This window comes from Rhinoraja longicauda, chromosome 6 (genome assembly GCF_053455715.1).
Source record: "Rhinoraja longicauda isolate Sanriku21f chromosome 6, sRhiLon1.1, whole genome shotgun sequence".
NCBI lineage: Eukaryota > Metazoa > Chordata > Chondrichthyes > Rajiformes > Arhynchobatidae > Rhinoraja > Rhinoraja longicauda.
The window spans coordinates 60,888,844-60,906,887 of record NC_135958.1 but is presented as its reverse complement, the minus strand read 5'-3'; the positions used below and the strand labels follow the sequence as shown (position 1 = coordinate 60,906,887).

At 44.5% G+C, this 18,044-nt stretch overlaps 1 protein-coding gene across 4 annotated transcripts in view; it reads right to left on the bottom strand.

The window, feature by feature from the left end:
• The window catches only part of fasn (fatty acid synthase), a 92,443-nt gene extending 75,640 nt beyond the window's left edge, over positions 1 to 16,803 (bottom strand). The window contains exons 1-3 of one of the 4 annotated variants that reach the window (XM_078401103.1): positions 16,523 to 16,803; positions 2,959 to 3,101; positions 205 to 357 (exon numbers count right to left, since the gene is read on the bottom strand). In XM_078401103.1, the coding sequence (XP_078257229.1) occupies positions 205 to 357; positions 2,959 to 3,085 (280 nt within the window). In that variant the 5' untranslated portion in view covers positions 3,086 to 3,101; positions 16,523 to 16,803. Of the gene's footprint in view, positions 1 to 204; positions 358 to 2,958; positions 3,102 to 8,711; positions 8,734 to 15,676; positions 15,900 to 15,929; positions 15,975 to 16,522 lie in introns of those variants that run through there. The other 3 variants (XM_078401106.1, XM_078401105.1, XM_078401102.1) reach the window with 3 other exon arrangements.
• Between the last annotated feature and the right edge of the window lie 1,241 nt (positions 16,804 to 18,044).

The window sequence follows — 18,044 nt, the reverse complement described above, 5'->3', positions numbered from 1 at the left end:
TCCCCACTGCAAAGCACGAGTTCTAGATATCTACCCTACTTAGGGCTTAGCAACAGGGTGAGATCAGTTTCTGATGACCGTCACTATAAAGAGACAAACCATGTGACCTTTTAAGTGTTGTTATTGTATCTGCCTCAACTCCCTCCTCTGGTACTTATACAGCCACAGAAGACATTCTTCATCGAACGTTACAGGGATACCTACCTCCATCTACAATTGCCTCATAGGTGGTCTCCATTAGGATCCGGAGCTGGGGGTCCATTGTGTGCGCTTGCTTGGGGTGGACACCAAAGAAGGAGGCATCAAACCTGCTGATATCCTTCAGTTTGCCATTCCTGTGAGGGAGCCCGTATAACCCTGGTGAGAAAAGTCACGTTAAAATCACTTGCTGATAGCTGCAGAGTGTGGAGTTGGCGAGGTAACAAACCTTCTCTGGGATAGACATTAAACCTGTCAGCTGGCAGTTGCTTGGAATAAATTCCATGCCATGCTTCAACGAAATGTAGGGAGTTACCACAGCTCCCGTCGGTCTATTCCCCAAACAATGGAATTATTTTTTTTAACAGGTCATCATCATGGACTTATTGCCGTTCATGGAAGTTTTGGAATCAGAGTTATACAGCAAAGAAATGGACCCTCTAGCCCACCATATCAAAGAAAGGAAAGAATACCCATCACAGCCATGCTGGCTCTTGTACACCAAGAATGGAATGGCTCGTGCAGAACTGGTGTAGAAAGGCCAGCATGGCTGTGATGGGCCAAAGTCCAACTGACCACACCAAAACAATCTACATCAACTGCATTTTTTGATGCCAAGCCTATTTAAAATGTGTTAAAATAAGTTGTAAACATAGTAATTATCAACTGCATTGTTATCATATCATATCATATATCTACAGCCGGAAACAGGCCTTTTCGGCCCTCCAAGTCCGTGCCGCCCAGTGATCCCCGTACATTAACATTACCCTACACCCACTAGGGACAATTTTTACATTTACCCAGCCAATTAACCTACAAACCTGTACGTCTTTGGAGTGTGGGAGGAAACCGAAGATCTCGGAGAAAACCCACGCAGGTCACGGGGAGAACGTACAAACTCCTTACAGTGCAGCACCCGTAGTCAGGATCGAACCTGTGTCTCCGGCGCTGCATTCGCTGTAAAGCAGCAACTCTACCGCTGCGCTACCGTGCCGCCCAGTATTTACACACTTCAGAATACTCCGATAGTTAAGAAGTACTTTGAGATGATTTTGAAAACAAATTTAATTAGCGCCTTTCCAGCCAAACCATTTTTTAAAAAAACATTGAACATTAAGCATTAGAGCATTGACCATGGAACAGGCCCTTTGGCCCACAATGCCCAAGCCAAACATAACACCAAAATAAATTAATCTAATTTGCCAACACAAGATCCATATCCCTCCATATCCTTATCACCACCATCGTCTCTGCACCACCACCCCAGGCAGCATAATCCAGGCACTCACCACTCTGTGTGGAAAAACCTTTAAAACTTTGGTCAGCCATGTCCTTACACGACCCCTTCTAGCCTGCCAATTGGGCCGTGGGAACTGTAAGCATCCACTTGAACCATCAGAAACCTTTGGCAGGATATTGGTTTCATGCCTCATTCAAGAGGCATCACCTTCAACAATGCACCAAAAGTCTTGGCAAAGTTTACAACCCCAAATTAAAAGTTGCCAAACAGACTTGCCATTGCTATAATACCTAGACAGTCGATGGTTTCTTCGAAATAGAGGAATATTTTGAGACCTACACGGCTGCATTCATACAATAATTTAAATTATTGGGAAGGCACAAATATTAGACAATAGGTGCAGGAGGAGGCCATTCGGCCCTTCGAGCCAGTACCGCCATTCAATGTGATCATGGCTGATCATTCTCAATCAGTACCCCGTTCCTGCCTTCTCCCCATACCCCCTGACTCCACTATCCTTAAGAGCTCTATCTAGCTCTCTCTTGAATGCATTCAGAGAATTGGCCTCCACTGCCTTCTGAGGCAGAGAATTCCAGATTCACAACTCTCTGACTGAAAAAGTTTTTCCTCATCTCAGTTCTAAATGGCGTACCCCTTATTCTTAAACTGTGGCCCCTTGTTCTGGACTCCCCCAACATTGGGAACATGTTTCCTGCCTCTAACGTGTCCAACCCCTTAATAATCTTATACGTTTCGATAAGATCCCCTCTCATCCTTCTAAATTCCAGTGTATACAAGCCCAGTCGCTCCAGTCTTTCAACATATGACAGTCCCGCCATTCCGGGACATATTTCACCGCTGCAGTTCAGAATGTGTCTGTGATTTGATTCTTGAACATAAATATATATTCCTGCTCATGGCTTATACTGCAATTTAGTAAAGGTGTGGAGCTAAACAAATTATACTGCTGTTACAAGAAGTTTCCCCTCTCTGACTGCAAAAACAATTATTCAACAATTCCTGGAACAAGACGCAATATTTTACTTTAAAGCAAATTGTTCTGCAGCTAAAGGATAAGCATCAAAAATCATTGTTTATATTTCTCTCTGACTTTCTGCTCCCTTATTTATGTTTTAATATTATTAATACAATATGGGATGAGTATAACATCCCACTAAAGCACTGTTAAACAAAATTCACCAAGAGGCAATGAACCAGGAATTCCACAGTTGCTGTGCAAGAAGGAACAGCAGATGCTGGTTTAAACCGAAGATAGACACAAAAAGCTGGAGTAACTCAGCGGGACAGGCAGCATCTCTGGAGAGAAGGAATGGGTGGCGTTTTGGATCGACCCGAAACGTCACCCATTCCTTCTCTCCAGAGATGCTGCCTGTCCCGCTGAGTTACTCCAGCTTTTTTGTGTCTATTACACCATTGCTGTCCGCCCTGAGAAAATGTTTCTGGCACCTTTAACAACAGTGAGTGATGAAGCTCACAGTTTCCATTTCCTCGTTACCCACCTGGTTTCCACCGCCTGTCATCGTCTGTTACCATGTCAATGCCGTTGATGAGGTTATTCCAAAACTCCTCCAGGTTGGCCGACTCCGGCAGCCTCCCAGAAATGCCTGCTATCACTATTTCCTCCATTCTGGTTCTTTTCAACCTGCAATCAAAGGCATTAAGAAAGAATGAACAAGATGGGGCACCTTGGTCAGCATGGAAGAGTTGGACCAAAGAGTCTGCTTCCATGCTGTATGGCTCTATGTCTAACCTTGCACATGAGAGGAACAGCACTTCACATTCCACTATTCAACAACCCAATGGCAAGAATATTGCATTCCCCATTTAAAGATAACCTCTATCTATTTCTCCCTCCTATATCCACTGTGGTGCGTACCCACACACACACTTTCCCCCCCTTACCCTCTATCACACTTGTTTCTTTCTCCACACATTCCTCCCACTGGATCCCCTTGCATTCCCCTCCCTCCACCTTCCTTCTCTCTCTCTCCCCCCCCCAAAAACCACAGGATACACCTTAAAAAATGTTATCACGTATAAAGCATTCATGGACACCCGTTTCTGAAACATCTAAATTTGTACATCTATCTTTGCAAATGTAAATTATATATGCTAATCACAAAAGAAAAATGATTATATAACATTAAAACATACACCCCAACTGCTAAATATCTTCAAGTGTATCTAATCCTTTAGAGGATTGAAATTATTTGTTGAGAAACTCAGAGATCTCGCTGCTTATGTATAAATTAGTGTATTTGCCATTTGTAATTATGAATGAAAATAGCTTCTAAAATTATGAATTACACAAGTCAGTTCTTATTCATCTACCATAACACACAGCAAAATTTAGCTGCAATGATTTTCAATTTCCAATGTTGCATCAGTCAGAATCAGGTGCACAGATGCCAAAGAATGATTTGCAAAGTATTTTACAAGTAGTTTATGAGTATGTTAAAATTCGATCTTAGATCATTAATGGAAATAAAAGATAGGTTAGGTTATTTAAAGTAAATTCTGAATCTACTAGTGGTAGAGTTGCTGCCTTACAGCGCTAGAGACCCAGATTTGATTCTAACAAGAGGTACTGTCTGTACATTCTCCCCATGACGCGTGGGTTTTCTCCGGGTGCTCCGGTTTCCTCCGACACGCCAAAGAAGTACAGGTTTGTAGGTTAATTGGCTTCAGTAAAAATTGTAAACTGTCCCTAGTGTGTAGGATAATGTTAGTGTACAGGGATCGGTGGTCGGCCGGACTCGATGGGCCGAATGGCCCGTTTCCACGCTGTTTCTCTAAGCTAAGCAAAGTTAAACGTTCCCTGGGATGAAACAAACTGGAGCACCAGTCCCTTCTGCGGGATAACATCCTTGGATTGAGAAAGCTGGATACATATATCCTTCTTCCTGACATTGCTCCTCTGAACCCTTTGTCTCAATAATACCTTGATATCAACAGTTTCTTCAACAAACCAACTCATCAAACCCGGGGACACAAAATACTGGAATAACTCAGCGAGTTAGGCAGCATCTCTGGAGAACATGGATAGGTGACATTTTGGGTCGGGGCCCTTCTTCAGTTCAGACCCAAAACGTTGTCTATCCACATTCGCCAGAGATGCTGCACTTGATGTTCTTGTTTGTAAACCAGCATCTGCAGTGTATTGTTTCTACAGCCAAACTTAGGGAGCTGGGTCTCTGCTCTTCACTACGCAACTGGACCCTGGATCTCCTCATCAGCAGACCTGCATCAGTGGAGATTGTCAACAATACCTCCTTGGGAATTGAACTGGTTAGCAAGCAGACGCCCTTGGTTACTTCCACCCACCATGTCCCAGTCCCTATTGTTACCCACCTGACTACATTCACCCTGCCTCACCAGCATCCACCCATCACATACCAACTCTCACCCCAGCCTCCTCACCTCTTTATACGAGCTATCTCCTCCCACTCCTTCAGTCCAGAGAAAGGGTCTCAACCCAAAACGTTGTCTGTTCGTTTCCGTCCAGAGGTGCTGTCTGACCCACTGAATTCCTCCAACTGTTGGTTTTTTGCTCCAGATTCCAGCATCAGCAGCTTTTTTTGTTTTATGTCTCATTGATCAAAATTAGCAGCAAGGGCAACATTAACCAACTCTGCACAAACAAGGGACTGAACCTTTCACCATGTGGACTCCAATACATTAGTGAGATATTATCCCAAGTCAGTCATGGTCATGCCCGGAAACATGCCCTTCAGCCAACTTGCCCATGCTGACCAAGTTGGCATTCTGGGCGAGTCCCATTTGCCTGCATTTGCCCCACAGCATTCCTATCCAGAAACTGTCCAAGTACAGCTAGTAATTAGTTATTGTTAACTGCAAAATATATTTTCCATGTTCCATTTAGCTCAAAGTTTCCTTAACAGAGGTAGATCTAAAATAGAGTCTCATCACTACCTATACCCTCCCCACAAAATACTACGATTTATAAAACTAGACTAAAAGTAACAAATTGCAAGATTGAGAATGAAACAGAGGAGAGTGGGTGACGCCAAGCTTCCCTTCAGTCTTGCTCTGAAGACTTGCATCACAGATACTGTATCAGACATTCCACAGCACCATCACCTCTGTGGGGACCAACTGTAGCAACCTTCTTAACCAGAGTTACGCATCAGGGTCACAAGACAATGCAAAGCCAACAACAAGCAGGAGAACACGCTCAGAAACTCCTTGCATTTTCATGGCGAGGGGCTCTCCACACTGTTTACATTCTGTTTCAGTAACACCATACACAAAATTCATAAACATTAGTAAAACGTTTCTAATCATTGAATGAAACGCCATCCAGCTCATTATTTTTGTCCTTCTCCAAGGGGCGATCAATGGCCATTTGAACTATTTTACCAATTTCCTTTTGGTGATTACCATTTAATCCGTTCTCTTCCCCATTCAGACAATACATTCAGTCATAACAACTAACGGCATCAACATAAGGTTTCTCATCATCTTGCTTCTGGTTCTTTAGACAATGCGTTAGATGATTATCTATCAGTTTAAAAGGCCTGCATTATATGATTAATATTGACGATTTACATTGAAGATTGATGGTGAAGTTATTTCACTTTTGTCATTTCAGCTCTGGCCTTAGTTCAAGCATCTGCCAATCAAACCCCCCCTCACCAGTATCCATCTGTCGCTTGCCTGGCTTTGTCCCAACCCCACCTCTCTCTTCCCACCACAATCAGCCTGAAGATGCATCCTGGCCCAAAACCTCATGCCCTCCAGAGATAATGGCATGTTGGCCTTCATAACGAGAGGAGTAAAGAGGTCCTTCTGCATTTGTACAGTACCCTGGTGAGACCACATCTGGAGTATTGTGTGCAGTTTTGGTCTCCTCATTTGAGGATGGACACCCTTGCTATTGAGGCAGTGCAGCGTAGGTTCACGAGGTTAATCCCTGGGATGGCGGGACTGTCATATGAGGAAAGACTGGGCTTGTATTCACTGGAATTTAGACGGATGAGAGGGGATCTTATAGAAACATATAAAATGATAAAAAGAATTAGACAAGCTAGATGCCGGAAAAATGGTCCCAATTTTGGGGGATTCTAGAACCTGGGGCCGCAGTCTAAGAATAAAAGGGAGGCCATTTAAAACTGAGATGAGAAAAAACTTTTTCACCCAAAGAGTTGTGAATTTGTGGAAGTAGAGGCCAATTCACTGGATGAATTTAAAAGAGAGTTAGATAGAGCTCCAGGGGCTAGCGGAATCAAGGGATATGAAGAGAAGGCAGGCATGGGTTACTGATTGTAGATGATCAGCCATGATCACAATGAATGGCGGTGCTAGCTCAAAGGGCTAAATGGCCTCCTCCTGCACCTATTTTCTATGTTTCTATAACTCCTTCATGTTATTCCAGCAGTTTATGTTCTTTTTTAAAAGATAAGACAATTCTTTGTTTTGTTAAAAAAAAATTATTGGAGATAGGTACATAACCTGTTTACATCTTTACAGTCATACATTTTTAAATTGATAATATTGTCAATTCTTATTATATTGTCTCCAATACCTTTTGCCCCTTTTTTTTTTTTTAAACAAGATAGAACTAAAGAAGTAGATGAAGTAAAGAAAGAAAAGAGAGAGAAGAAAAATAAAAACAAAAACAAATTTAAAAAAAAAAAAAAAAAAAAATAAGGAAAAAGTTAGTTAAAGAAGAATGGAAAAATTTATTAAAATAACAAAAACTTCATTCGAGATATATTCGTACATTTCAAAGTATAGCATTTCATCCATTCTTTAGTCCGAGTGCTAGTCAGGTTCCTGTGCTGAACTATTCTGACCCTTTAAGTAATCAATAAAAGGAGACCATGTTCCAATGAATAATTCCTGTTTGTCCAACAGGGAAAATCTGATTCTTTCCACGTTTAAGGTCTCCGTCATTTCTATAATCCACATTTTGATTGTGGGGGCCGTAGTGCCTTTCCAAAATTTTAGAATTAATTTTTTTCCTGTTATTAAACTATAATCAATAAAGTTTCTTTGTGTTGTTCTAAATGTTTGATTTAATTCTAATATTCCGAGTATAATTAATTTTGGATCTGGGTCCAATTGTGTGCTGGTTACTTTAGATATTATGCTAAAAATATTTACCCAGAATTTTTTAATTTTTATACAGTTTGCAAACATATGAAATAATGTAGCTTCTAAATGTTGACATTTATCACATTTAGGTGAGATATGTTGGAAAATTTTATGTAGTTTTGTTTTTGAATAGTGTAACCTATGTATTACTTTAAATTGTATTAGAGAATGTCTGGCGTTTAGTGAACACTGATGTATATGTTGCAAACTTTCTTCCCAAGTATCTTTCGTTATTACTTGGTTTAATTCTTTTTCCCATTTTTGTCTGTATAAGTCCGTGGAGGGAATGTCACTGTCTAATAAGATATTATATATATAAGATATTAATTTTTCTGTATTAGGATGTTTGTTCCAACATTCATCAAGAATTTCTGAATTTCTAATTCGAAAATTTTGGGAGTTCGATTTTACATAATCTCTAAGTTGAAGATATCTGAAATAATCATTTCCACGAAGACCATAAGTCTGTTGCAACTCCTGAAATGTCAGAAAGGTGCCTTCCTTATAAAGTTGTCCCATATTTTTAATTCCATAATCCTTCCATTGTGTAAAACCCCCGTCTACCCATGAAGGCTTAAACAAAGGATTATTCACAATTGGAAGAAAAAGTGATAAATTATCTAATTTTAATGTCTTTTTTAATTGTTTCCAAATTCGTATAGCACTAAATATTATAGGGTTTTCCCTATAATTTTTTTTGTTTAATTTAGACGTAGAGGCCAATTCACTGGATGAATTTAAAAGAGAGTTAGATAGAGCTCCAGGGGCTAGCGGAATCAAGGGATATGAAGAGAAGGCAGGCATGGGTTACTGATTGTAGATGATCAGCCATGATCACAATGAATGGCGGTGCTAGCTCAAAGGGCTAAATGGCCTCCTCCTGCACCTATTTTCTATGTTTCTATAACTCCTTCATGTTATTCCAGCAGTTTATGTTCTTTTTTAAAAGATAAGACAATTCTTTGTTGCCACCCTACTGAAATCCCACTCTATTTTTTGGTCCTCTCATTCTACTCAAAATTGGGATGACGTTCTACAGTACCAGCAACCTGCTCTGCTCAGAAAACAAGTTTTGTGTTAGATTTGCATGGCCATTCGTAACAACAGAGGCACAGCGCAAGAATTTATCTATTACCATTCCAGACACATCCAACAGCTGTAACCTATTGTTAGTTTATTGTCCCAGGTGCGCTCTCTTTGCTGAGACAGTTAGATTAGTTTAATCTGCCACTTTATCACAGATTACTTGCTGGTAGAATGTCAAGAACACTCTGAGACGGCATCCTCACAGAATGTTCCCATCATGTCCATGGTTATCGACCTTCACTACCCATGAGCCATCGACTCGGTTCAGGAACTACAGAGCAACCTCCGTGAAGAAGAAGGGTCTCGACCCGAAACGCCACCCATTCCTTCCCTCCAGAGATGCTGCCTGTCCCGCTGAGCTACTCCAGCTTTTTGTGTCTCGCCTCCGTGACCGCTTGGTTGACAAACTTCACGTTAAGTGCAGCTTGCTAAAATTAAGAATAGGTTTAATGAGGATTATTGAACCATGGATTTATCTTAAACAGGCCAATGCATTGTTATCTTTGCAGCAATTTAAAACCCTCTCTCTGCAAAATAACAGGGTTTTAAAAAAAATATATAGGAAAATCATAAAAAGGTAAATTAATAAGACATTTCAAATCAAAGAATGAAATGCCACCCAGACCCTGTGTGCTGCCTCTTAGGTGCTATTAGCAATTTTAGACCATAGAACAGTACAGCACAGAATCAGGCCTCCCGGCCCACAATGTCCGTGTTGACCACGATGCCACGATAAACTAAACTCCTCGGCCTGCACATGATCCATATCCCTCCATATTCTACATATCTTTTTTTTTTAAGTCTAGATTAGAGATACAGTGCGGTAACAGGCCAGTCGGCTCACCGAGTCTGAGCCAACCAGCGATCCCCATACACTAGCACTGTCCGACACACTAGGGATAATTTACAATTTTTACCAAACCCAAATTAGCCTACAAACCAATAGGTCTTTGGAGCGTTGAAGGAAACCCGAGCACCCAGAGAAAACCCACTTGGTCACAGGGAGAACGTACAAACCCCATACAAACACCACCCATAGTTAGGATCGAACACAGGTCTGTGGCACCACAAGGCAGCAACTCTACCGCTGCGCCACCCTTCAATATCTATGCATCTATCTAAATGCTTCTTAAATACCACTCTAGTACCTGCCTCTGCCTTAGCCCCTGGCAGCACATTCCACTAACCACTGTCTGTGCGAAAAAGACCTGCCGCACATCTTCTTTAAACTTTGCCCCTCTCACCTTAAAGCTCAGCCCTCTAGATTTTAACATTTCCACCCTGGGGAAAAAGGTTCTAACCATCTACCCTATCTATGCCTCATAATTTTATATACTTCTTTCGCATCTCCCCTCAACCTTTGGCTTCTCTTGCCCATTTAGATTCCAAGTCATCACCACCAATGAAAATCAAAATATGATTTCTCATCATGTAGACGACACAGTGGCACAGCAGGCAGAGCCACTGCCTCGCAGCGCCAGAGACCCGGGTTCGATCCTGAACATGCAATCTCCTCGCTGTCTGTGGGGAGTTTGCATGTTCTCCCTATGACAGTGTGGGTTTCCACCGCTTTCCTCTCCCATCCCAAAGACATGCGAGTTTGTAGATTAATTGGGCTGTAAATTGCAGGAAGTGGATGAGAAAGTGGGATAACATAGAGCTAGTGCAAACGGGTGATCGACGGTCAGCATGGATTAGTGGGCTGAAGGGCCTGAATATTCAATATGAATATTCAATCATTTTGCCATTGGTTCTTTAGACAAAGAAATAAATGAAAATTTATCAGTTTAAAAGATCTGCTTTACATGAACAATACATGTTGTGTATATCGCTTGTAAAAACTCTCTTCTAAAGAGTAAACAGTACAAGAATACTGACAACTCTCCTTGAAGTGACTGCTCTGGAAGTCAGCTCTGAGAGCAGTGGCAGAAATGAAGCAATGGTCCATGGAGAGAAAGCTTGGCTTTCACCTTGCCAGTACTCCTATTACTGACTGCATCGGTAACAAATCTTTCAATGTCCTTCACTGTAGCCCCAACTCCTGCTGCATTCTAATGTCATTGCATTGTACATAATTGGACTGAATTGTGCTTTGATTTGAGACTCACTGAAACCATTCAGAGGAATTTTTCCTGGCTCTTACTAACAGTCTGTTGTGTGTGGAGAGAGATCACCAGTGTTCACAAAACCCTGAGCTGAGCATTTCCATTGTATAGCAAATGCAGACTGTCACCCTCATGTTTGAAGGTTCTCAAAGCTTTTCTTACTGCAAATGCAACACAATGACCGTTCAGTATAATGTTGCAGTTCTTTCCTACATGTATACTGTTGTTTTTTTAGGTACAGCAGGAAGTTTCGCTCTAAATCCCATTAGAACTGCCATTTGAAATCCACATCTTGATCAAGATTCCTCGGCTAAATATTGATTTAGTTTTACTGCAGGTACTATGCGAAACTCTAAATTATTTTGTAACCAACACAATCAACATTCTTTACTCAAAGGATTATGCAAGACTGGAGGGAATGTCGTCCGCAGTGGAGATTTACATATAAATTTCCATTCCCTGAAGGAATGGGAAGAGGTCCCATTGCTGCAACAATTTTGATATTCTTTGACTTCTTATCTCGGTGGTATCACATGGATCCAAGCTAATTTTGACCCCAACCTAAAATGTGCCAGTAAATGTATCTATTAAAGAACACTTCTTAATGTCACCGATTTAAATATTGTAACTTTCACAGCCGAAACAAATTTTAGATTTTACTGCCAAGTACATATCAGAACACAGAACAATGAAGCCCAGAAACAGGCCATTCGGCCCGCAATGTCTGTGCCGGACAGGATGCCAAGACCAATTCTTATCTGTGTGCACATGGTCCCTCCAGATCCATGTGTCTATCCAAATGCCTCTTAAATGCCAGGGCAGCATGATGGTACAGCGGTAGAGTTGCTGCCTTACAGCGCCAGAGACCCGGGTTGGATCCTGACTACTTGCCTGTACAGAGTTTGTACGTTCTCCCCGTGACCTGCGTGGGTTTTCTCCGAGATCTTCAGTTTCCTCCCACACTCCAAGGACGTACAGGCTTGTAGGTTAATTGGCCAAGTATAAATGTAAAATTATCCCTTAATGTGTGGGTATTTATTCACAAAATGCTGGAGTAACTCAGCAGGTCAGGCAGCATCTCAGGAGAGAAGGAATGGGTGATGTTTTCAGTCTAAAGAAGGGTCTCGACCTGAAACGTCACCCATTCCTTCTCTCCTGAGATGCTGCCTGACCTGCTGAGTTACTCCAGCATTTTGTGAATAAATACCTTCGATTTGTACCAGCATCCGCAGTTATTTTCCTAAACTACCTTAATGTGCGGGGATCGCTGGTCGGTGCGGACTCAGTGGGCCAAAGGGCGTTGTATCTCTAAAACTAAAACCACTATCGTATCTGCCTCCTCCCACCAGCCCAGCAACTCCATCCAGGCATCCGCTACTCTGTGTGTAAAGAACTTGCTCCGTACTTCTCCTTTAAACTTTACCCATCTCACCTTAAAGTCAATCCCTTGAGCATTTAATATTTCCATCCTGGGAAAAAGGTTCTGACTGACAACCCTTTCTATGCCTCTCATAATTTTATGTACTTCTCTCCATGCGACCTCCGGCATTCTTTCCATTCACCTCTGTCTCTCTAGATTCTGGTTCTGAATCCATGATCTCAAAGTGCCCCATGTATCTCTCTCTCTCTCTCTCTCTCTCTCTCTGGCACATTCAGGCACCTAGCTCTGCTTTACATCCCATATGGGGTTCCAGGGGTCAGGCACAGTGGCACAGCTGGTTGAGTTGCTGCCACACAGCGCCAGAGAGCCAGGTTTGATCCCAACTTCGGGTGCTGTCTGCGTGGAGTTTGCACATTCTCCCCGTGAGCATGGATTTCCTCCTACATACCAAAGACGTGGATGTGTAGGTTAATTGACCTCTGTAAATTGTGCCTAGTGTGTAAGGAGTGGATGAGAAAGTGGGATATCATAGAACTAGAGAGAATGGGTGATCGACCACCAGCATGGGCCGAGTGGGCCTGTTTCCATGCTTTATCTACACTACGCTCCTGTCCCACGGAAATGATTTCCACATACCTCGACTCCATCCTATCCCCATGATCCAATCTCTCCTGACCTATGCCCAAGGTACCTCACATACCCTTTGTCTCTTTAAAGACTTCCACTTTCCGAGCCCCCACTCCCTCATCTTTACTGTGGATGTTCAGCCACTCTACATCTCCATCCCCCACCAGGAAGGCCTTAAAGCCCTCTGTTTCTTCCTCGACCGCAGAATCATCCAAATTCCCTCTACTAATACTGTACTCCGCCTAGCGGAGCTGGTCCTCACCCTCAACAACTACTCCTTTGACTCCTCCCACTTCCTCCAAGACATAACTATGGGCACCCGGATGGGCCCCAGCTATGCCTGCCTCTTTATAGGGTACGTTGTACAATCCCTGTTCCAGGCGTACACTGGCCCTATCCCCGAACTCCATCTCAGTTACATTGATGACTGCATCGGTGCTACCTCCTGCACCCATGCAGAACTCAGGGACTTCATCAACTTCACCATCAATTTTCATCCTGCACTCAAATTTACTTGGACCATCTCCGACACCTCCCTCCCCTTTCTTGATCTTACAATCTCCATCACAGGAAATAGACTACTGACTGACGTCTATTACAAACCCACTGACTCCCACAACTATCTCGACTACACTTCTTCCCACCCTGCTTCCTGCAAAGACTCTATCCCCTACTCCCAATTCCTCCGTCTATGCTGCATCTGCGCCCAAGATGAGGTGTTCCATACTAGGACATCCAAGATGTCCTCATTCTTTAGGAAACGGGGGTTCCCCTTTCCCATTATAGATGATGCCCTCACTCGTGTCTCCTCGGTACCCCGCAGCTCCGCCCTTGCTCCCCCTCATCGCAACAGACACAGAGTCCCCCTAGTCCTTGCCTTCCACCCCATCAGCCGTCGCATACAACACATAATCCTCCGAAATATCCACAACCTCCAACGGGATCCCACCACTAGCCACATTTCCCCATCCCCACCACTTTCCGCCTTCCGTTCCCTCCACAACTCCCTGGTTAACTTATCCCTTCCCACCCAAACCCCCTCCCCGTGTACATTCCCCTGCAACCGCAGAAGATGCAACACCTGTCACTGTACCTCCTCCCTCGACTCTGTCCAGGGACCGTGACAGTTCTTTCAGGTTAGGCAGAGGTTCACTTGCACCTCCCCCAACATTTATTGTATCTGTTGTTCAAAATGTGGACTCTTATACATCGGTGAGACCAAACGCAGACTGGGCGATCGTTTCACGGAACACCTTCGCTCAGCCCGCCTGAATCAACCTGATCTACCGGTTGCTGGACACTTTAATTCTGATTCCCATTCCTACATAGACCTTTCTGTCATTGGTCTCCTCCATTGTCAGAGTGAGGCAAAACGCAAATTGGAAGAACAGCATTTCATATTTTGCTTGGGCAGCTTACAGCCCAGTGGTATGAATATTGATTTCTCTCACTTCAGATAGCCCCAGCATTCCCTCTCTCTCTCTCTAACCCTCCCCCACCCAAGTCACACTAGCTTCTCATTTTCACCCTACAAACAGCTTACAATGGCCTGTTTCCTTTGTCATTGTTGCTTGTTTTGCATCTTTCATTCATTGTTCTTTATCACATCATCGCCTATATCTCTGGTTTCCCTTATCCCTAACCAGTCTGAAGAAGGGTCTCGACCCGAAGCATCACCCATTCCTTCTCTCCAGCTGCCTGTCCCACTGTTACTCCAGCATTTTGTGTCTCACTTCGGTTTAAACCAACATCTGCTGTTCCTTCTTACACACATGTTCCCCCTTTCTCTCACTACATTCCTGGAAACAGCAGATCAAACATTATCACCAATCCCCCTTCCTCTCCAGACTGCGCATGTTAAATTGTATACACCACAGCCTCATGTGTATCTGTTCATATTGACTTCTTGCTTCTAACCAAAATAGCCTGTAGTGGGAAGCATTTACTCGTTCCCCAAGCTTTGTTCATTCCCGCTCCTCGGTCCATTTCTGGACTAACCTCTCCCTGTCACATACATTGCATTCTCAATGGTCTTGGGAATCTCTATTCAACAGACTGAGTTGCTCAACTACTCCCTTGTATCTACATCATGGCTGTGGCAGAACTATGACTTCTTTTCTCACCGCATTTGCTTCCCAGGGTACAATCCAAAACGTTTCTCATTTATGGCCCTTCTCTCCAGAGTGCAGCTCACACATTGGGCTTTGACCACGTCTAGATCTACCCTCGCAACCTGGGAACAGGAAGCTCCTAAACACATCCACAAACCACACTCCACCTAATCTCTGCACTCTTATCTCCAACAACATGTCCTCATCTCCAGGGTAGTGATCATCAACTCTAGAAGTTCAGATGCTGCCCCCTCTCTATCCCCTGTTTTTACACCAGAACTCCCGAGATCACCTCCTTTCTAGTTTCCTCTGCCCAAGTCAAACTCATTCACAACAACAATGCAGCCTTGACACCAGTCTCATTTAAATGTATGTGTAGGATGAAACTGCAGCTGCTGGGTTTTTTTAAACGGGAGACACAAAATGCTGGAGACAATCTCTTCTTTACTCCAGAGATGCTGCCTGACCCGTAAGTTACTTCAGCACTTTTTTTGTTGTTGTAAATTCACTTAAATTCCTTCCCAGGTGTCCAGACCACACATATCGCTGAGGGGGGACAAGATCCCACATTGGATGCGACACACAACTAATAAGCTAATGTTCACTCACACCTGGCCAATGAAAGTTCTTCGCACAATCCTGTACTCAACAATTACCATTCTCAAATGATCAAAGATGGAAATTGTTGTGGACTGTAGGCAGGAAAGGATACAGCAGGTGGCGGGTTTCTTATCTTCCAGAGGAATCTGCAATTGGGTTTGAATTGAGAGCTAAATCGATTGAATCTTACCCCGCAATATTCAGGCGAATCGAGCACCACTGACACACTTCCAGTTTCGCTGCACACTTCCAGTTTTATGGTGTGCCCACAAATTGTCAGTATCGGATTAAGTCTGCGGAATTCAGACCCAACACGGAACATTTTTAATCTTCCCGTGCAGCTTCTAATGTCGAGGGTGTTTATGTCGCGACAGACTTTGTAAATCTGCCCTGCCTGGGTCGGAAACCCACAAACACAACATTTTTGAGATTTATACCACCACCTTGCCAAGGGATTGCAACATGGTCGCCCATCCTAATGTCCGCAACGTGGAGCCACCTCCTCGCCTGGACTCTTTCTCCCACACAATAAACGCACCATCACCACCCACCCCTGCCTGATCGCCCTAAAATGACCCTCCTGCGTTAAAAAAAAAAGCAGCAAGGTTTTCCCTTCATTGGGTGTGCGCCAGTCACGGTGACAAAATACCCCGAGGGTTCCTGGAAAAATGGCAGCGCTGTAACACCACCATCGCCTCCACAACACACAAGGGCAAGCCAGGCTCATCAAAATGAGACGGGGATCTGGCAGGCAGAGTTCACAAGACATCCAATAACCCTGTGGATTAAAGTGCACGTTGCCGGGGCTTTTTTTTTTGGGCCCAGAAACTGCAGCATCTGCGGTTTATTCTGCCTGTGGATACAAATTCGTTTAGAAAAGACGCCTTCCTTCCCTCCAATGCCTGCCGGCTGCCCAAGATTAGTGCGGCCAAGCTTTTCATTTCAATGTGGCCTTTCCAATGTAGCAATGGGATCCGTTCCTCCAACAAAGGTGCAACCCAATACACGTTCACAAAGACAGAAAGACCAGTCATACCTGTGTTGTGGCCTCCTCCAGTTGCTCACCTAATTCTCTGGCTTGGCGCACTGATGTTAGATGATATATTTAATATATATATATAGATTATATATATGTGATCTTTGCGGGGCGCCGGTTCAGCTGCTGCCTTCAGTAGCTGGGCGGTGCTTCACTAGATTATTTAAATGACTAATTCGCCGGCCCGACACGCCACATGGTCTGACAGATTGGGTTTGCAGGCAGTCCAATGAGGAGCGAGGCAGGGCTGCACCAAAGCCTCATGAGATGATGCACAGAACCCAGCCCTGAGAAGGCGCAGGCTCCGCGAGGTTACTACAGTTCACGGGCTCGGCTGGGAAAGGAGTCGACAGGCCGGCAGCTCAAACCCTTCCCCCCCTCAAACTCCCTCCCTCAAACCCTCCCCTCCCTCGAACCCTCCCCTAACTCGAACCCTCCCCTATCTCGAACCCTTCCCTCCCTCGAATCCTTCCCTCCCTCGAATCCTTCCCTCCCTCGAATCCTTCCCTCCCTCGAATCCTTCCCTCCCTCGAATCCTTCCCTCCCTCGAACCCTCCCCTATCTCGAACCCTCCCCTATCTCAAACCCTCCCCTCCCTCGAACCCTCCCCTCCCTCGAACCCTCCCCTATCTCGAACCCTTCCCTATCTCGAACCCTTCCCTCCCTCGAACCCTTCCCTCCCTCGAACCCTCCCCTCCCTCGAACCCTCCCCTCCCTCAAACCCTCCCCTCCCTCGAACCCTCCCCTCCCTCGAACCCCCCCTCCCTCGAACCCTCCCCTCCCTCGAACCCTCCCCTCCCTCGATCCCTCCCCTCCCTCAAACCCTCCCCTATCTCAAACCCTTCCCTATCTCAAACCCGTCCCAATCTCAAACCCTCCCCTCCCTCGAACCCTCCCCTCCCTCGATCCCTCCCCTCCCTCGAACCCTCCCCTATCTCGAACCCTCCCCTATCTCAAACCCTCCCCTATCTCAAACCCGTCCCAATCTCAAACCCTCCCCTCCCTCAAACCCTCCCCTCCCTCAAACCCTCCCCTATCTCAAACCCTCCCCTATCTCAAACCCTTCCCCTCCCTCGAACCCTCCCCTCCCTCGAACCCTCCCCTCCCTCGAACCCTCCCCTCCCTCGAACCCTCCCCTCCCTCGAACCCTCCCCTCCCTCGAACCCTCCCCTCCCACGAACCCTCCCCTCCCTCGAACCCCGGGTGCAAGTATAATTTGCAAAGTAATTATTCATTAATATCCCCTTGTGCTTATTTCCAAAATAAATATATCACAAGAATCACACAGGAATATGCGTTATGTCACAAGCAGGGCGGTAAGCATATGGAGCGAGCTACCGGAGGAGGTAGTTGAGGCAGGTACCATCAAAAGGTTTAAGAAATATTTACACAGGTAAGAAAATAACTCCAGATGTTGGTACAAATCGAAGGTATTTATTCACAAAATACTGGAGTAACTCAGCAGGTCAGGCAGCATCTCAGGAGAAGGAATGGGCGACGTTTCGGGTCGAGACCCTTTTTC